We start from the raw sequence: 21,637 nt of genomic DNA, 5'->3' as shown, positions 1-21,637 counted from the left end.
ACAAGAACCTATCAATTTTTGCCTCAAGATATTTGAAGCATGATCCTCTGAGAGAAAAACATTGCCTCACATTTCCCTTAATTCCATAATCTCTTATTTTCAAAACAGTGACCCTCTAGTTCCTGATTTTTGCACCAGAGGAAACATTCTCTCCATATCCACCCTGCTAAGTTTCCTCAAGATCTTAATGTATTTCACACAGTTCTCCTCTCATTCTTCCAACTCCAGTAGATGCAAGCCTAGTCAGTGCAATCTTGCCTCATGAGACATCCTGGTTATTCCAGGTAATAATCCAGTAAATTTTATCTGTTGCTTCCAATAAGATGATGCCTGTTACTCCCACCTACAAGAAGAGTAGGAAGGAGAGGGGACTATCTAGATGATTATGATCCTCAGCTAAAGACCACAATGCACCATTGTATCTGATGCCTACTTCATCACCCCAGAACTTGGCATTTGGAGTGATTATCAATTTTATTGGGGCACTTGTGTTACAGGGAGATCGAGTGAGTAGTAGTCAGCTACAATTTGATAGAGGTCTGAGAAAATTTGGTGTAGGGGCTTAGTTTATGCATCTATATTGCCCAAGGGCAATATTTCTGAACCTCTGGTCCACAGGCCATTGGTAGTTCATGGCAGTTTGGTGGACTGTGAAAAAGACAAATATTACTGATATAATAGACATATATACAACAAGGCTGTAAATTTTATGAAGCAAATAACACCTGGGATACGAGCTTGCCAGTTTTCCTCCCCCACCCCACACACCACTGGTGGTCCATGGGAAGTAAAGATGAGTGAAGACAGCAGGACGAGTCACTTATGATTTTGAGCCTGTTAGTTGGTCCAAATCCAGATCTGGAGTTTGAAATAATGATGGAATGGGCTGAGGGCAAGCAGATTGGTGTTCTATTACCCACTGTCCCCTGAGATTGCCTGACGTTCATGACCTGACTATCCCTGTCTTGCATAGAACAACTAATTTCCTGTGTAACATACTCAGACAGCAGCAATAGAAATGAGCCTAGACCATGTTATTTTTAAAATAATATTTTAATTTCTTAATCACCAATAATATAACACCTTATCTTACTTACCTAAACTTAACCCCCAAATATGCGCAGCTGTACTTAAGTGTATGTGTGTGTAAAATATCCCAAACCATTACAGTTCAGGCCCAATTCTGCAATGCCAGTTCAAAGTCCAGTCTTAGAAATCCAGTGTTGAGAGGAAGACTCTTAAATTGATGCAAATAAGTAATTGCGAATGAGATGGGAGAAATCAAGGTGACAGAACGTTTAAACGCAAAGTCCTTGTCAAGGAGCTTCCAGAGAAATATGCTTGTCAGACGAATGGCAATCAAAACTCCCTTTTTACGTGCAGAGGGGAAACAAAGTGAGTAATTTTCACAAAGCTTCTGGAACCTTTTTGTGGGTCAGCCAAAAGTGACCTTCCCTTTTTGGTCATGGTATGGTGCACTAATCCCTCTTCAAAAGTGAACCTTTCCTTTGCCCACGGTGGGGTATACTCATTCTCCTTACAGGGAGAAATCAGACAAATTGTCCATTTACACACCAGGCCATTTCAGCACAGTATTACTTCAAAGAGCTCCTGCTCTTGTGCTGTCTCCTTAAAATGGCCCCTGATCAAACAGTGTACTGTTTCTTTAGTATGTTGGTCACACGGTCTCTGCATCTGTGTTCCTCTCTCTTCAGAAGTAGTGAAAATTAGTACATGCTGTCCCCAGCCAGTCAGCCCACAGTCAATCTCCAAAGCTTGCAGGATTTGCAGCTTTGTTCTCTTAAAGTGATAGTCCCACTCAAATGAAAATGAACTGAAAATGGGAGCATGTAATACCTCCCACCAAAGAAGAACATTTTGAGCTCTAAGACCAAAAATTTAAATGCAACCTACAATGTTTGAAATAACACATTCACTATTTACATGGCATAATACAGACAAATATAATATTTTTCAGTAATGTTGCAAACTTAAGATCTTGAAAGGCAATCAGAAATTGCATTACCCTTGCCTTTAATATGAGTTATCATTAAATCATATTCTTATAGAATTAGACTCCAATTTAACAATCATCTATTTTTGTTTTTCATTTAACTCAGAACACTAAAGGATTATGGTCAGAATACACAACAAGTGGTCCCTGAGCTGTGCAGATGTAAATATAAAAATGCTGAAAAGCCAGTACAAGGGCCAATAATTCTTTCTCTATAGTAGAATAATTCTTTTGATGTTTATTGAATTTTTTTGAGAAGTAAGCCACTGGATGGTCAAATTCAAATAGAGGCTTGACCAACAACATAACCAAGATAAGTCACAGTAGCATGGCCAAATTCACTTTAAGCTAAATTAACAGTAATGTTTGCTTTTGAAAGTTTGTCAAACAATCTCTCTAACAGAAAATTTTGCTTCCCAAGTGTCATTCCCTATAACTAAATCATCAATATATGCATCTCTATGCTCTAAACCTTGAATCACAGATTTAATCATTGTTTGGAATGTCCCTGGCACATTTTTCATTCCTAATGGTAAAACATTGCATTCATATAATCCTGACAAGGTCACAAACACAGAAATTTCCCTACCTCTCTCTGTTCAGGGAACACACTAGTAACCTTTTAATAAGTCCTTCTTCGTAAGAAACTTCACTTTTCCAATTTTGTCCATGCAATCATCCACCCGAGGGATAGGATAAGCATCTGTCCTTGTAACCGCATTAACTTTCCTATAATCAATGCAAAATCTAACTTTCCTATCTGATTTAGGCATCAGGACACCAGGTGAACTCCAATCTGAGGTAGAACTTCTAATAATGTCATTCAATTTTCTGATCTCCCAGATTGCACTTTTCCACATTAATTTGCCTTGGATGTTGTTTGATAGGTTTGGCATCTCTAACATCAACTTCATGACAAGTTAGGGAAGAGGTTCCTAAATTTTAAAAGTAGTTGTTTCATTTGATCCTTTTCCTGGGGCTGAAGATGAGCCAACTAAGCATCCAGATTCTGCAAAATACTCTAATTAGACAGATGAACTGGCACAATGTTTTGTTTGAAGTGACCCTCACAAGAGTCTCAGTTCCTAAACTCCTCAATTTTATCAACAACTGAGACCTCAGGTGAAGGCTGTTACTGTTAAAAGCCAAGTTCTTAAAATAATGTTTTAACATGTTAACATGGCAACTCTGTGTTTTACATCTCCGATCAGGTTAACTTCATTAACCTTTGACTCTATTTCATATGGGCCTTAAAATTTTGCCCTAAGGGGATTAAAATTTGTTAGGAATAGAATTTTAAAAGTTCTCACCCTAGCTTTTTTATCATACCAGACCACCATTTTTCCTTGAGCCGTTTTCACATTCTCTTGGGCCAGTTCACAGACTTTCTGCAAACTATCTTTAAATTTTGGGACATAATCTAACAAATTCAGCTGCACATCCTCATTAATCCCTTGTTCCTTCAACAACATGAAAGGTCCTCTAACTTGATGTCCAAACATCAGCTCAAAAGGGCTGAAGCCTAATGATTCTTGTACAGACTCTCTCACTGCAAGCAAAAGCAATTGGATGTCCTCATTCCAGACTTTCTCATTCTCAACACAGTAGATCCTCATCATGGTTTTGAGAGTTGAATGAAACCTTTCCATGACATGATTTGGTAGCTCCCAATTCATAAACTATCTTCTGAAACAATCCTGACATGAAATTACTTCCCTGGTCTGATTGGATCTCTAGGCAAACCAAACAAGGTGAAAAATCTCACAAGAGTTCTCGACACAGTCTTAGCTTTAATATTTTTAAAGTGGCAACCTGGAGGCTGTACACAAGACAGTTAACAAATACTGACTCCCAACTTTTGTCTTGGGCAATGGGCCAATGCAGTACACAATAACTTTAGAAAATGGTTTGCTATAAGCAGGAATAGATTTTAAAGGAACTACTGGGGGATTAGGTTTCCCCACAATCTGACAAATGTGATATGTCCAGCAAAATGTCACATCTTTTCTTAGACTAGGCCAATATAATTGTTTCATAATCTTATATATAGTTTTCTTTACACCAAGGTGATCTCCCAAGGACATGCTATGGGCCAAGGTTAAAATCTTATCTCTATAGGCTTTAAGAACTACAACCTGCTGAACAACTGCCCATTCTTCATTGGCAGGGATATCAAATGGTCTCCACTTCCTCATTAGATTCCCTTCCTTAAAATAATATCCAACTGGCACTTTCTTAATTTCCTCCTCAGAGAGAGCCTTATCTATCACCTCAGTAAGTTCAGGATCTCTGGTCTGCCCTGCATGAAACTCTTTTCAGGACAATGACAAATCCTTACTCTTGTGTTTAACACCAGAACTCTGGTCCAAACCATCTGCACTAGCAAGCTTTTTTTAGACATAGCTTGTGTTATTGTACAGGTTGGATATATATCCGAATCTGTCTTTGTTTCATCGATGACTGACTTGGCAGTCAACCTCATTGCATGGGCAACTTTACCCTCTGCAAGGTCATTTCCCAATTTGTTTTCTAACTTACATGGATATTCCACATTACTCCTTTGTAAGGTTTTACTTGGCACAAACTTAACCCTGTGGGTTAAAGCATACTTATCCACTTATTTAGAAGATTCCTGCCAAGTTTCCATTTCTTCCTCAACTTTCTTTGCCTCTCAGCTTTCTCCCTTCTAAGTTTTTCTAATTTTAGCTCAAACCGCTTTTGTTTCTTGGCTTCCTTGTTTTCAAATTTCCTTTGCCTCTCTGCATCTCTAAGTTTCCCCAGCTCCAACTGCTTTTATTTCTCAGCTTCCTTCCTTCTTTCTTACTCAAGGGGTGCTTTTGTTTTTTTCTCCCTCTAAATTTCTCTCTCTCTCAATCTCCAATCTAAGTTTTTCTAACTCAAATTGCCTTTGTTTTCTCTCTTTCTTTTCAAACTTCCCTTTTATCAGAATAGTCACATAACTTTCTGGATCTCTGCCTTTCTCATTGATTGTTTATCACCACAAGATCCAACTTTTCTGCGATAGTCAACAACTCACTCTTTCGCCTCCTGAAACTCTGCAAAGTTGGGTGAACCCAAAAACTTATCAATGAACATCGCTGCTGTCTTTCCACACACAAACCTTTTAATTGGCTCAAAATGTTTTTACTCAATCAAATTGAAAATTAATCGATCACTCAGCTCCCAATTTGATGTGATCCTGGATGACACAGTTTTGTTACATACTCAGACAGCAACAATAGAAATGAGCCGAGACCATGTTATTTTTTAATGAATATTTTAATTTATTAATTTCCAATAATATGACACCTTATCTAACTTATCTTAACATCTAAACGTAACCCCAACTATGTGCAACTATACTCAAGTGTGTGTGTGTAGAAAATATCCCAAGCCATTACAGTTCTGGTCCAATTCTGGAATGTCAGTTCAAAGTCCAGTCTCAGAAATCCAGTGTTGAATCTTAAATTGAAGCAAAGAATTATTTACTAATAAGATGGAAGAAACCGAGGTGACAGACTGTTGTAAACTCACGAAATCCTTGTCAAGGAGCTTCCAGAAAAATGTCCTGTTAGATGAGTGGCAATCAAAACTCCATTTTTCCTGGCGCAGGGGAAAAAAAGTGAGTGATTTTCACAAAGCTTCTGGAACCCTTTTGTAGGTCAGCCAAAAGTGACTTTCCCTTCTGGTCATGGTATGGTGCACTAATCCCGCCCCCCCCCCCCAAGAGTGACCTTTCCTTTTGCCATGGTGGAGTATATTAATTCTCCTTACAGGGAGAAATCAGACAAATTCTCCATTAACACACCAGGCCACTTCAGCACAGTATTACTTCAAAGAGCTCCTGCTCCAGTGCTGTCTCCTTAAAATGACCCCTGATCAAACAGTGGATTGTTTCTTTAATATGTTGGTCTCATGGTCTCTGCACCTGTGTTCCTCTCTCAGTCAATCTCCAAAGCTTGCAGGGTTGGCAGCTTGAATTGTTCTCTTAAAGTGACAGTCCCACTCAAATGAAAATGAATTGAAAATTGGAGCATATAATACCTGTCACAGCATTTCAGTACACTTTCACATTTCCCACATTTGATCTTCACAGATTGTTCATTCAGTTGGCTCTAGGGGGGATAAGTCTGAAAGCACTGTATTTAGGGCAAGATCTTCTTTTGAATCATCTGCAGCATTTATACAGGCTTGCGGTGTAAGAAGTAGTCTTCTCACAATCAGTTGCAGTGAAGCAGGAAAAGGCATTGAGGCATATAAACTTGCTGAAAAATGTAGTTATTTTCAATTTTTAAATTTTAAAACTGGGCCTCTGATCTTATTTAAATAATACGGGTAAAGTGACTGCTTAAAGCATTGGAAAATTTAGCCAGCTCTGTTGTGGAGTAAAATTCACAAGGTCACCTTGTAGGTTAGATATCAGGAGTAGCCACCTCTCCAAAGATCTTAAATATAGATTAAATTAAAAACATTCAGCAGGCTCTATTTGGTTAGGTCACTGTAGAACCAGGATTTTAAAAAATGAGCAGAATTTTTACCTTTTCAGTAGAATCTTGAAGTATAATTTGGCTACTTAGACAAACATTTTTGTTGAGATTTTTTCTGCCAAATAATCCAAACAATAGAAAATAATCCTCTTCTCAAATGTGAATCTGCAGGAAATTGCCTTACAATAGTTCATTTTGAAAGTAGTTTATAGTAACTAGGTATATCTGTTTAATGGGAGTAAATCAGAAGCTTATTGAAATTAATTCCTGATTTCAAAGGAATTATGTGGGTTTCCTTTTCTCTGTCAATATTTTGTTGCCTTTACAAACTATTTATTTTGTCCCTAAGGAGTTTGAATTTTTTCTAATCGTTCAGCTTGCTTTATGGTGCTACAAACTGATTTTGTTTCTAAATTTCAGCCTCAAGTTTTTAAATAAATTGGAAATAGAAATTTGATTTTGGTTGCAAACGCTAAATGCACAATATAGCAACAGCTAGATTTCCAAAATTCATTGCTGTTGATTACAACATAGTCTTGCTATATTAGAGCAGACTTTCATTCATGTTGCCTACCCCTACCTCAACTTCAGCCTACCTGCTGCTGAACCCATCATCCATAATTGATTAATTCCATAGCTCTGGTACTATCCTGGCTGTTGTCCAGCTGTAAACACCTTCAGTTCAACAAATTAAAAACTCTACTGAACAACTTGTAACTTGCACAGTCTTATTTCTACAACACTCTTGGTGCTGATTGGCTTCACCCAACTCTGTAACCATCCCAATCTCTAAAGACCACTCAGCATCCCATCAATTGCTGCTTCTTGTTCATTCTCAGTTTACTTTGTTCTACTCTTAGCAGCTAGGCCTTCAATTGTTTTTGCCGCCAAACTGGAATTCTGACCCTACACTTTCTTTCTTTTAAGATAATCCTTAAAATAAATTTGATTATCCTTTTCTTGTTCTCCCAATGAAATGATGTGAGGACCTCAATACAATTTTATTATTAAAGAGGTAGTGTTGGTAAAAATTGTAGATAATGGAATGAATCACAGAGTACTGGCAGAAGTTCTAACAAATACATGGTTTCAGGAATAGCAGGTTATGTTTAAATAATTGATGATTATGAGTTTATTGTCATATACATTGTACAAAGTAGATATGCACTGAAGTTTGTCCTGCAGCCAAACTGGTGCTTGTAAAGAAACACTATAATAATAAGCTAATTGAATTAAATTATACATTAAATAAGATACAAAAATTCTCAGTAATTCTAGTGCAAAAAGTGACTTACAATAATGCAAACAGCCCTTTTATGGTGTCTGAGCAGTCTATGATTAGTGTTCTAAAGGGAAGTTAAGAGTGTGATAGCTGTTGGAAAGAAACTATTCCTGAATAGGTGCAGATTTTTAGGCTGCCTGAAGGTAACAATGAGAAAAGGTATTGACAAGACTAATTGAGATCCTTTATAATATTGGCTGCCTTCAATAGCAGCACCTCACATGACCGTCTGCAATAAATGGGAGGCCAGAGGCTGGTTCTGATTACTACCTTCTGCAGGTTTCTGTGTTCCTGGGCAATCAAATTTCAAAGCTGTGATGCAACCAGCCAGTTTACTTTCCAGAGAAAACCTGTGTAAGTTTGATAGAGTATCTGATGAAATGCCATATTTCCTCAGACTTGTTAGGATGTAGAGGAGCTGATGTACCTTTTTTATGGTTGCTACAATGTGCTGGCTCCAGACCCTCTAAATTATGGACTCCCGGGAACAAAGCTTCAGACTCTCTTCATCTCCTTCCCATCAATGCAGACATGTGTGTGGTCCCTTGGCCTCTCCTTCCAAAAATCAACAATCGTCTCCTTAGTCTTTGATATTGAGAGCAAGATTGTTGTTCTGACATCATCTAACCTGATTCTCGATCTCCATCCCGTATTCTGACTCATCATTTCCAGTTATTTGGCCGACAGTGGTGGTATCATCAGTCAACTTGCAGATTGAGTTGGAGCTAAACTTGGATATGCTGTAATATACTGGAGCTCTTTAAGGATATAATAAGTACAGTGGATAGAGGGGAACAAATGGATGTAGTATACTTAATTTCCAAAAGGCATTTGTTAAAGTGTAGCCCAAAATAATTGCATCAGACAAGGATGTATGGAGTTGGGAGCATGAATAGAGGATTGGTATCCATTGGAAAGTTGTGATATATGTTTTTTTTCTCTGATTGGCAATCAGTGGTTAGTGGTGTGCCGCAAGGATCGATGTTAGGCCCATAAGTGCTCATAACATACATAAATGGTTTGGAGGTGAGTACCAAATGTAATTTGTCTATGTTTTCTGATAACACTCAATTGAGTTGAAAAGCAAATGTTGTAGAGAACAGGGTGTCTTCAGAGAGGGAAAGATAGGTTAAGTTAGTGGGTAATGGCCTGACAGATGGAAACATGGTCAATCAGACTATTATTTAAATGGTAAAAAATGTAGCATTGTTTTGTTCAGAGAGACATGAGAGACCTTGTACATGAATCACAAAAGCCTAATTTACAGCTGCATCAAGTAATCAAGAAGACAAATGCGATGTTGAGCTTCATTGATAGAGAATTTGAATTTAAGAGCAGAGAGGTTCTGCTACAACTATATTGGGAGTTGGTGAGGCCAACAGATAAATAAGGCCTAGATAGATAAACACTGATAAATAAAATCTGAGAATAATAGTGGAATTAAGGACTGTGGGGAACAGTCAAATAAGTGAAACAGATCCAAGATCAGATCACCCATGATCTGAATGAATGGCAGAGCAGGCTTGATGGGCCAGTTCTTATGTTCTTCGTATCTAGTAATGTGCCGAATTGACAATTTGTCCAATAATATTTTTTCGAAGCACATCGGTGTTGAATATAATTACTATTAGATTGCAAGATTTTTTTGCCTTGGGAAATCATCTCCTGAATTTTATTTTCTCAAGAATTTAACTTTAGAAGTCATATGGGAGATTCTGAATAAGTGCTCCAACTCTGCTGGTTTCCTGTAACATTTGCTTGATGCGCTGATGTGATAGAAAAGCATTTAGAAAGCTTTTCATCTGGAGGCAATTCAAGTTATGTGTGATTGAAGCATAATTATTTTTCAGAAATATATCCCCATTTTCAGAATTTATAATATTAAATTATTATTTTTCTGTAAAATTTAAATGTTGACATAATTTTCATGGTGCTTGGTGAACTGTTTCTTTGTTTGCCTGGACTTCTGCAGAGACTCCCTCATAGATGACCATTAATGTCCTGGAGTAATCAACTTCATTCTATTTTCTGAGCTTTCCTTACTTCAACTTGGAATGTTCACATGGAAACAGAGTAAAATAGGAATTGGAGCAAAATTAATTTCACTCTGTGACTCAAAAATTAGATATTTAATCTATATTCTTTCCTGTCATGATGTATCTATTTTTTCATTATTGTTTCAATTTCATGCCTCTTAATTATGGTTATTCAGGATTTACTTTCAGACTGTTGTGTCCATGTTTTTTTGTTTGATTTTTGATGTTTGGAATTATGTCCCAGAAAAGACTGGTATATTTGCAGCTTGTACCAGCAAGCCAAGCCAAAACCATTGACCATGTACAAATGAGTTGTAATTACTGTATATTTATTTTTTTAATAGACTTTGATTTGCTTTTTGTGCCTAGTATGTAATTAACCCCGATAGCAAACTTGTGTTTGTGCAGTCAATTGTGAAATCCAGCAAGGATCCATTGTCTAATGTTCAGCTAGGTCAACACTGTGTTTTATGCTCGTCCATTTGACTCCCAGGATAGCTCTTTTCCCTGTGACATCTGCTTAGTTGCCTGTCCCTCCTCAGTTCCTGAACGCATGCAGATGTTCTGTCCATAGATCAGTGCCGTGCTTAAGGAGCTCAGCATTCACAAGCTTTTGATGTCTGATAAAAAGAACCAACTCGCTGGAGGTAAGGAGTGAATGATCAGAATGTCAATTAACCTTGGCTAAACAAGCTGGTGATAATCTGTGATACATTGTTAAATTTATAGTTAAGTACATGTTGACAATCATGGCACATTATAAACCTGTGTGTAATGATTTTTCTCCTTACTTTATCTGTAATTGATGCTAGAGATACCTGCTAATCATGAAAGATAAAATACTGTACTAACAGATGAGCTGATGGTAAAATGAATCAAAAGAAACATTTGGCTTGACACATGAGATTTTTTTTAACCCTGTACAGCCAGTGGGAATGATGTATATGGTTAAAATTGGAGGGTGATGTTTGCCATTTTTAGTATAGATTTGTTTTTAAGTGTCCAAGGTTGAACTTCATGGATACATGGAAATTGGATACAAGCAATAGTCAAGTCCTACTTTAGAACAAAATCTCATCAAGTCCTGATCAATATTCAACCCTCCCCTGAGAGACAAGCAAAGTATAATACTTAAAGAAGCATTCACTTATTTAATTGGGCTACCAGATCTAAAGGCATTTTACTGATTAGAATACCATGAGAAATTACAGTTTCTTAATTGCTTTTATTCACCCTTTCCTAGCCATTCTAAACTCTATTTACTAATCACAGAAACTTCTATTTTTTTTCATTTATAGAGGAACTATTAATGGAAGAGAAAAAGCAGCAATATCTTCATTAGCCAGCTTGAGCTCAACTTATTACAATAAGTAGGAATGCTCCACATACAAATTAAACAGGCTGGTGAATCAAAAGGCATTCTTGTGACATTTTTGTTCAGCTCCAATGCTAACTTGGAAAGCTTTGTCAGTTATCCAGAAAAGAATAGAAAGTATTTGCAAAGGAAAAAATTCTATCTGTTTAAAGTGACAATATTTAGAAACTTCATGACCCCAGGAATGCACAAGTATGATGTGCAAAAACATCTAGTGCTTATGAATGATGTTTGAACTGTTAACTTTGTTATGTTTGAAAGAGAACTTTAGAAATAATAAAACAATGCATAAACATTTCAGAGATGATTCCAATAGCAACCCAGACATTAGAGTCATAAAAATATTACACAAATCAACTTTCTGTGTGTTTTTGAAAAGGATTGGGGTGCATTGGTGGTGTTTAGTTTATGACTTTTATGTCAACATCTTTATCTAATAAAAATAGGCATAATAGAATTCAATTTACTTTTCACATTTGTGGTACTTTGCTCAATTTTACATGAAGCAACAAAATTATAAAATGTAATAGTACATTTTTAGTGAAATAAATGGAGTTCCCATCTTGAATTAAATTTGATTTCACTATTGACCTGAAACCTGTAAGGGAAAAGCTAAATGTGCCTTAAACTCTATAAATGTGTTCATTTAAAATTGAAAACTGAAATCTCTGGAAGGGGAGCTACTTGATATTCCAGTGCAAAATTATGCACTGATTTTTACAGGTAGACAATTCTTGTCCCATGGGCATTCTATAGAATGCATTTGTTGAATAGTTCGACATAAGCTACTTCATGGTTACTTCATGGGAATAAATTGGCCACATGATACTGTTCATAAATAAATATGTATCTTCCAAGTTTCTACCTTTTGGAAATCATTTATTCTCAAGAAGGAGTCTTGAGCATTATGAGATGAAGCAACAAGAATTAATTTTGTATGTTGAGCACACTGATGATGCACAGCCTGCTTTTGTAATAAACTGTATGGGCTAATTGGTACTTGGGTTCTTTTATATACGAATTCCACCATTATCTGTTCAGCAAGTTTCTTTAGTATTGTGAAAAAGCTGTTTGTCACAGATATGGCATTGAGTACTGAATTTTTTAATAGAGAGAGCTTTAGAGATAATATTTAATCCTATAAATGTGGATTTTTAAATAATGCAGTCTGATAGTGCATTTACATTTACTTTAACAAGGGCATGAGGGGAATGACTGTTTTCGGCTTTGTTATAGAATATAGTCCTAAGAGTAAGATGCTCTCATTTGTAACTAATGAGGCTGAGCTTTATGCTGATAGTTGTATTGCTGTCTTGACTTTATAATCCTTTGCTTTTTTCCTATTCATTAAACTTTAGTTGGATTTTTTCCCTTTGCTTTACATTAGGTAAATTATTTACAAATTAGACTGATTCAATATGATGCATTTATTTTTTCGCAGAATCTTCAGTGACAAAATCTGCAAGCAAAGGACTGATGCAAAAGCAATGTAGACATAAAATGTGTCACAAAATGGAGTTTATTTGTAAAAATGCCTTGAAACATGAAAAATCTTTCTAAATTCTACTTGACCATCATGCATATTATTCTCCTCTATTTTCAAGTTGCTGCAGTGACCTTTGTTTTTGCTTTTCAAAATTTTTTCCTGCGCTTGCTAAATTAAGTACTGTTATCCTATAAAGGACTTTGATGCTTGCGATTAATTAAGTGAATTTAACACACTTTGCATTTCTATGGTAATTTTAACAAGTGAAATGTCCCAAAGCAGGAGTATCATTCTGTCATTTTGCTTCATTACTGATTATTGTGGAATCTGTTTCATATCTGACCTCAGCCGGACATGGCACAGATTTGAATGGAAATTTCTGACCACATATATTATTTCACTTTCATTTATTTTTTAAAATTCTTAGAGTTTTAGTGTGTTTAGTATATATATATATTATATATATATATATATATATATATACTTTTATATTAAAATAAAATATTTAAAAAATTATTTCAGAGAATCTCAATGGTTTTAAAATTTCATGGATGTTTAAAATGATTGCAGAGCATTGACAGCTTTGATAACTGGGGTGGCTCTGTCCTCTTGTCTATCTCCTCTCAAAGGCCATCAGAGAGTGAGGGAGAAAGCCTTACTGATGTACCATCTGGGTGTAATTGCCACAGGGGCCTTACTATGTCTTGCCAATGCCTCTTTTTCACAGGAAAGTTGGCTTGTTCAGCCCAGGAATGCTTAACTTTATAAATTTGGTGCCTTTATTTTTGCATTCGCTATATAACTGAAGTACTTGAATATCTTCAACATGTGGACTGCAATAGTTCAAGAAGGCTGTTCATCATCATTTTCACAAGTGCAATTAGTGATGATCTTGTATTTATGTTTTGTAATCTCAGGGCTGGGTGCTGGTGGATTTCCCAAAAACACGGGAACAAGCAATAGCAATACAAGATATAGGAATTGCACCAGAACATGTTGGTAAGTTGTAAAGGATAAGCTGAAAGCAAAATTCTTCGAAGCTGATATTAGTAGAAGAACAGGATAGTTTAAATGGTTCAATACATTTTTTTCAAATTATTTAATAGGCTTTAGTAGCTTAGATACAAGTTGAACATTCTACCTTCTCTACTCCTCTTTGTGAATGCCCACACCAAAAATCTGTAAGATGATGAATTAATGAAATGTAATTCATTATCATGAAATCTAATTTCTGGTAGTCCTGTTTCCTTGTTTAATTTTTTTGATGATTGCATCAAATGAACTATAAAATACAAAATATATTTAGACCACTTGTTTCCTATCAAAGTAACTGTGGCATAAAACAGTAAAATAATATTGATCTTCCATCTGGAAGAAAATTGTTTCTGTCTACCTTACAGCAGACGATAGTGAAGTCCGTGTGACATTGCACTTTTTTTTTACTTGACAATACAGGAATCTTAAATCTATATATTCCTACAGATATACTGTCAGATGTAATCACATTTAAGCAGTCAATTTGTTCTGATTGTAAATCAACAATAAGAAACATAATTACAAAAAAGCATCCAGTGAAAATGAATAAGATGGCTGATCCACAGGAAAATAGTGGAAACACAATTTAGGTTAAAAGTTAAAACTTTTTTCCAAGGTAGAAAACTCCCATGTCAGACCATATATATTTTAGGTATGTGATTAATCCAAAATACCACAAACATGAAAATGCAATAATATAGGAGCAAGAGAAGGCTTTGTGGCCTCTCAAGCCTGTCCTGCCATTCAATATGATCTTGGTGGATCTATGCTGTCCTCAACTCTTATTCTGTGCCACTTCCCGATAATGCTCAATTCCTCAGTCTTTAAAATATTTATGTTGATGTTTATGTACCTATAACTTAAATAACCTTAATGATAAAGCCTCCTCTACCTTCAGGACAGAGAATTCCACAGATTAATTATCCTTCGAGGAAAAAAAATCCATTACTGGGCCCATTTAATAGATCTTCTTAAGGAAGTCACTATTTCTTTGAAATTTAGAATCAGAAAGTATTGCCATGAACAAGTTATGAAATTCATTGTTTGGCAGCAGCATCACAGTGCAAACATTTCTATAAACCTCATTTCAAAATAAATAAAATAATGGGAGAAAAAGACAAAGCGAGGTAGTTTCTGTGGTTCATTATTCATTCAGAAATCTGATGGCGGAGGGAAAGAAGCTGTCCTTGTGCCACAGGGTGCTCACCTTCAGGTTCCTGTATGTTTTTCCTGATGGTAGCAGAGTGAACAGGACTTGGCCTGGGTGGTGGGGGTCCTTGAGGTTACAAGCTGCCACCACTTGTAAATGTCCTTGATGGAGTTAAAACTGGTGCAGGCTGAGTTAACAACTCTCTGGAGTTTTTTTTCCTGTCCTGAGCATTGGCACCTCCATACCAGACAGTATGCAATGGCACACCTGTAGAGGTTTTTGAGAGTCTTTGGTGACATACTGAATCTCCTCAAACTCCTCACTCCTTCATCAGTGCATCAGCATGGAGGCTCCAGGACAGATCCTTAGAGATGTTGACACCCAGGAATTTTAAGTTCTTGACCCTCTCCACTCCTGACCCCCCAATGAAGACTGGTTTGTATTCTCCTGATTTCCTCCTGAAGTCCACATCAGCACCTTGGATTTGGTAATGTTGAGTCCAGGTTGTTGTTGTGACACCACTCAACTCGCTGATCTATCTCTCTTCAGTGCACTTCCTCATTGATGTCTGTGATTCTGCCGACTACTGTGATATCATTGGCAAATTTGAAGATGGCATTTAAATTGTGCCTAGCCACACAGCCATTGGTGTAGAGTGAGTCGAGCAATGGGCTAAGCACACATTCTTGAGGTACACCTGTGTTGATCATCAATGAGGAGGAGACATTGTTTCCAATTCATACTGACTGTGGTCTTTCAGTGAGGAAGTCTAGGATCCAGTTTCAAAGAGGGGTGTAGAGGCCCAAGATTTGGAGCTTGTTCACCAGCGCTGAGGGAATAATGGTGTTGAAGGCTGAGTTGTGATCATTGAAGAGTAGCCGTATGTATGAGTGGCTGTTGTCAAGGTGATCTGGAGCTGAGTGAAGAGCCATTAATATTGGGTCTGCTGTGGAGCGATTGTAATGGTAGGCGAATTACATTGGTTCCAGTCCTTTACATGTTAATTCTGGCAAGACCAACCTCTCAAAGTGTTTCATCACAATAGATGTGAGTGCTACTGGATGATTAAAAAAAGACATTTATGTTGGTTTGTTAGTTTTTCTTTGTGAAAATGCTGTCTATAACCATATAACCATATACAGCACAGAGCAGGCCAGTTTGGCCCTACTAGTCCATGCCGGAACAAATCCCCACCCTCCTAGTCCCACTGACCAACACCTGGTCCATACCCCTCCAATCCTCTCCCCTCCATGTAATTATCCAGTCTTTCCTTAAATGTAAATTTCGTCCCTGCTTCAACCACCTCTGCCGGAAGCTTATTCCACATCCTAACCACCCTTTGCGTGAAGAAATTTCCCCTCATGTTCCCCTTATAATTTTCCCCCTTCAATCTCAAACCATGACCTCTGGTTTGAATATCCCCCACTCTTAATTGAAAACGCCTATCCACGTTGACTCTCTCTGTCCCTTTTAAAATCTTGAACACCTCCATCAAATCCCCCCTCAATCTTCTACGCTCCAGAGAAAAAAGCCCCAGGCTGCTCAACCTTTCTCTGTAACTCAAACCCTGACATCCTGTCAACATTCTCGTGAACCTTTTCTGCACTCTCTCTATTTTGTTTATATCCTTCCTATAATTAGGTGACCAAAACTGCACACAGTATTCCAAACTTGGCCTCACCAGTGCTTTGTACAATTTCATCATAACATCCCAACTCTTGAATTCAATACTCTGATTTATGAAGGTCAACATCCCAAATGCCTTCTTCTCCACTCTATCTACCTGAGTATCAACTTTGAGGGTACTATTTACCATAACTCCTAAATCCTTTTGTTGCTCTGCACTCCTCAATTGTCTACCATTCAATGTATAAGACCTATTTAGATTTGCCTTTCCAAAATGCAACACTTCACACTTATCCGTATTAAATTCCATCAGTCATTTCTCAGCCCACTCCTTTAGCTTTCCTATATCTCTTTTTAAGCTATGGTAATCTTCCACACTATCCACAATACCACCAATCTTTGTATCATCTGCAAACTTACTTATCCAATTTACCACCCCTTCTTGCAGATCGTTAATATATATAACAACCAATAGAGGACCCAGGACCGATCCCCGAGGAACACCACTAGTCACCGGCCTCCAATTTGACAAACAATTTTCTACCAGTACTCTCTGACACCTCCCATCCAACCATTGCTAAATCCATTTCACTACCTCCTTATTTATACCTAATGTCTCCACCTTTTTTCCTAACCCCCTGTGGGGAACTTTGTCAAAAGCTTTACTCTTTGGCTTGGCTTCGCGGACGAAGATTTATGGAGGGGGTAAAAGTCCACGTCAGCTGCAGGCTCGTTTGTGGCTGACAAGTCTGATGCGGGACAGGCAGACACAGTTGCAGCGGCTGCAGGGGAAAATTGGTTGGTTTGGGTTGGATGTTGGGTTTTTCCTCCTTTGCCTTTTGTCAGTGAGGTGGGCTCTGCGGTCTTCTTCAAAGGAGGTTGCTGCCCGCCAAACTGTGAGGCGCCAAGATGCACGGTTTGAGGCGATATCAGCCCACTGGCGGTGGTCAATGTGGCAGGCACCAAGAGATTTCTTTAGGCAGTCCTTGTACCTTTTCTTTGGTGCACCTCTGTCACGGTGGCCAGTGGAGAGCTCGCCATATAACACGATCTTGGGAAGGCGATGGTCCTCCATTCTGGAGACTTGACCCACCCAGCGCAGCTGGATCTTCAGCAGCGTGGACTCGATGCTGTCGACCTCTGCCATCTCGAGTACTTCAACGTTAGGGATGAAAGCGCTCCAATGGATGTTGAGGATGGAGCGGAGACAACGCTGGTGGAAGCGTTCTAGGAGCCGTAGGTGATGCCGGTAGAGGACCCATGATTCGGAGCCAAACAGAAGTGTGGGTATGACAACGGCTCTGTATATGCTTATCTTTGTGAGGTTTTTCAGTTGGTTGTTTTTCCAGACTCTTTTGTGTAGTCTTCCAAAGGCGCTATTTGCCTTGGCGAGTCTGTTGTCTATCTCATTGTCGATCCTTGCATCTGATGAAATGGTGCAGCCGAGATAGGTAAACTGGTTGACCCTTTTGAGTTTTGTGTGCCCGATGGAGATATGGGGGGGGAGCTGGCTGATGGAGGACCTCAGTTTTCTTCAGGCTGACTTCCAGGCCAAACATTTTGGCAGTTTCCGCAAAGCAGGACGTCAAGCGCTGAAGAGCTGGCTCTGAATGGGCAACTAAAGCGGCATCGTCTGCAAAGAGTAGTTCACGGACAAGTTTTTCTTGTGTCTTGGTGTGAGCTTGCAGGCGCCTCAGATTGAAGAGACTGCCATCCGTGCGGTACCGGATGTAAACAGCGTCTTCATTGTTGGGGTCTTTCATGGCTTGGTTCAGCATCATGCTGAAGAAGATTGAAAAGAGGATTGGTGCGTGAACACAGCCTTGCTTCACGCCATTGTTAATGGAGAAGGGTTCAGAGAGCTCATTGCTGTATCTGACCCGACCTTGTTGGTTTTCATGCAGTTGGATAATCACGTTGAGGAACTTTGGGGGACATCCGATGCGCTCTAGTATTTGCCAAAGCCCTTTCCTGCTCACGGTGTCGAAGGCTTTGGTGAGGTCAACAAAGGTGATGTAGAGTCCTTTGTTTTGTTCTCTGCACTTTTCTTGGAGCTGTCTGAGGGCAAAGACCATGTCAGTAGTTCCTCTGTTTGTCAAAAGCTTTACTAAAGTCTAAATAGACAACATCCACAGCCTTCCCTTCATCAATCTTTTTGTAACCCCCTCGAAAAACTCTATAAGGTTTGTTAAGCATGATCTACCCCTGACAAAACCATGCTGACTACTTCCTATCAATCCCTGTTCTTCCAAATATTTGTAAATGCCATCCCTCAGAACACTTTCCATCAACTTACTCACCACAGACATCAGACTCACAGGGCTATAATTTCCTGGCTTACATTTGGATTCTTTCTTAAACAGCGGAACAACATGAGCCACCCTCCAATCCTCTGGCACTACCCCCGTGACCAGTGACATATCTCTGTTAATGGCCCCACTATCTGTACACTCCCTGAGTGTCCTTGGGAATACATTGTCCGGACCCGGAGATTTGTCCACCTTTATCTTTTATATCACTGCCATCACTACCTCCTCAGTTATCCTGATGTGATTCATGACCTCCCCACTATTTTTCTTTACTTCAACTGGTAAAGTATTTTTTTTCTCTAGTGAATACCGAGGTAAAGAAATCATTTAAAATTTCCCCCGTCTCCTCTGACATTTCACATAGCCTACCCTCCCTATCTACAAGGGATCCAATTTTATCCTTCACTAATCTTTTACTTTTAATGTACCTATAGAAACCCTTTGGATTTATTCTTACTCTGCCTGCCAAAGCCTCTTCGTCCCTCTTTTTGGCCTTTCTAATCTCTTTCTTAAGATTTTTTCTACACTCCTTGTAGTCTTCTTTCAATTTATCATCACCCTGCTGTTTATATCTCTTGTACACCTCCCTCTTTCTCCTAACCAAATGTCTAATATTCCTCGAAAACCAAGGCTCCCTATGACTTCCAGCCTTTCCTTTGATCCTCACTGGGACATACCTACTCTGTACTCTCAAAATTTCTTATTTGAATATTCTCCAGTTTTCATTTACATCCTTTCCTGAAAAAAATCATATCCCACTCAATACTCCCCAAAGCCATTCTCATTCCTTTGAAATTTGCTTTTCTCCAATCCAGAACCTCAACTTTAGGCCCTTCTTTGCTCTTCCCTAAAACTACCCTAAAACTAATTGAGTTGTGATCACTAGACCCAATTTGTTCTCCAACATTAACCTCAGACACCTGACCTATCTCATTCCCTAACAGGAAATCCAGTATTACACTGTCCCTAGTGGGTTCCTCTACGTATTGATTAAGAAAACTATCTTGCACACATTTGGCAAACTCTAGCCCTCTTACTGTATGGGTATCCCAATCAATGTGAGGGAAGTTAAAATCTCCCATGATCACTACCTTACGTTTATTACACATATATGCTATCTCTTTACAAATTTGTTCTTCCAATTTTCTTGGCCCATTTGGTGGTCTATAATACACTCCTATTAGTACCCTCATGCCTCCTCCACCCCTCAATTCCACCCAAACAGCCTCACTGTTTGGAGCCATCCCTCCAAACCATCCTGCTACCTCACCGCAGTAATGTCCTCCTTAACAAGCAGAGCAACTCCTCCCCCTTTTTTTTTTACCCCCTGTTCTATCACATCTAAAATATTTGTATTCTGGAATATTTAGTTGCCAGTCCTGACCCTCTTGTAACCAGGTCTCATTAATTGCCACAACATCATGATTCCAAGTGCCAATCCATGCTCTAAGCTCATCTACCTTGTTCACTATGCTTCTTGCAATAAAGTACACGCATTTCAGAGAATGACCCTCACATATATTCCCTATTCTACCCTTTACCTTAACCTCCATCCTTCCTTTGTTACCTTTATCATTCTTAACTAGGTGGCCATGCACCCTAGACACTGCTCGCAAACTCTGCTCCCCACCCCCCTGCCAAACTAGTTTAAACCCTCCCCCACAGCTCTAGTAAATCTGCTTGCCAGGATATTGGTCCCCCTCCAGTTCAAGTGGAGTCCGTCCCTTTTGTACAGGTCCGACTTTCCCCAGAAAGTGTTTCCAAAGGCAGCAGAATGCTGAAGTTGCAACTACCACATGAAAGTACCCTGGCCATGATGGCAACAGTACAACACTATAAACATGCCCTGGAAAAAAGAGACTGAGTGAGGCTGTGGTGGGGAAGGGGTGATGTCAGGTGGTAATTGGGTGGTGAGCATGGAACACCTATAGACATACCCCTATCACCACGCTGAAGTTACCCATGCTGATCAAGGTGCAGTGAGTGGCATAGGCTCAACGAGCCTGCAATGGCTGCAAGAAGTGTACAGTGCACATGATACTGCAGTTCCAAAAACTCACATCTCCTTAAATTACATGTTCCAGTGTTTGCTGCTACAAGGTCATAGTAATTTTTTGATCTAATTTCCCTGAGAAGAGTAGAAATTATACATAAATGACACTTGGAAAAATAACTGTAATAAGGTATATCATTAATCAAAGTGCCTCAACAGTGTGATAACACACTCTCCAATTGTTCAGCAACTAATGCTGGCCTTGGTTGCATACCAACAATGCTTGATCCAAAAACTGTACATTTTCTAGCTCTTACATACAAACAGTCAACGATAGAAATTGTGTGAAATAAGATTTCTCTCGTCCAATAAAAATAACTTTTTCATTTTTTTGGGTAGTTTCTATTCAGTAATTGATAATAGATTGGAATTTTTTTGTGTTCAACAGAGTATGGAAGCTGTTTTTTTTTATATAATGCATGTCAGGCTTCAAAGAGACACATATAACATTAATGCAATCATGTTATTTCCCACCTTGACTACCCTTATGGCTTGTTTGTTTGTGACCAGCTAGTTAGTGCCAGTGCACTGAATTCAAAGCCAGTTTTGTGGAACTTGTGACTGTCGGAAATTGGCTTGAGACTGCTCAAACTGGTTTCATTTAGGACCCTCAACAGCTGTCAGACTTTCATTCCATCTGTCTGGAGCTGAATTTTAAAGCCAGGCTAGTGTTAAAACCAAGAACATCATGGTGTCTGCGGGACAATAGCTTTGAAACTTTAAATCATTTGTGTTTAGTTAAAGTGTAACCATTGTTCCTACTTAGTAATTAGGTAAAATTAAG

The 21,637-nt window shown here is 38.5% G+C and overlaps 1 protein-coding gene across 3 annotated transcripts in view; it reads left to right on the top strand.

Moving 5' to 3' along the window:
- The window catches only part of ak8 (adenylate kinase 8), a 210,669-nt gene that overhangs the window by 51,130 nt on the left and 137,902 nt on the right, over positions 1–21,637 (top strand). For all 3 annotated transcript variants that reach the window (XM_069887225.1, XM_069887219.1, XM_069887209.1), the window contains exon 6: positions 13,598–13,679. In XM_069887225.1, the coding sequence (XP_069743326.1) occupies positions 13,598–13,679 (82 nt within the window). The remainder of the gene's footprint in view (positions 1–13,597; positions 13,680–21,637) is intronic.

Source organism: Narcine bancroftii, chromosome 1, assembly GCF_036971445.1.
Source record: "Narcine bancroftii isolate sNarBan1 chromosome 1, sNarBan1.hap1, whole genome shotgun sequence".
Classification (NCBI taxonomy): Eukaryota; Metazoa; Chordata; class Chondrichthyes; order Torpediniformes; family Narcinidae; genus Narcine; species Narcine bancroftii.
Note: the sequence above shows the minus strand (reverse complement) of the source record. Positions and strands in the feature narration are given on the sequence as shown.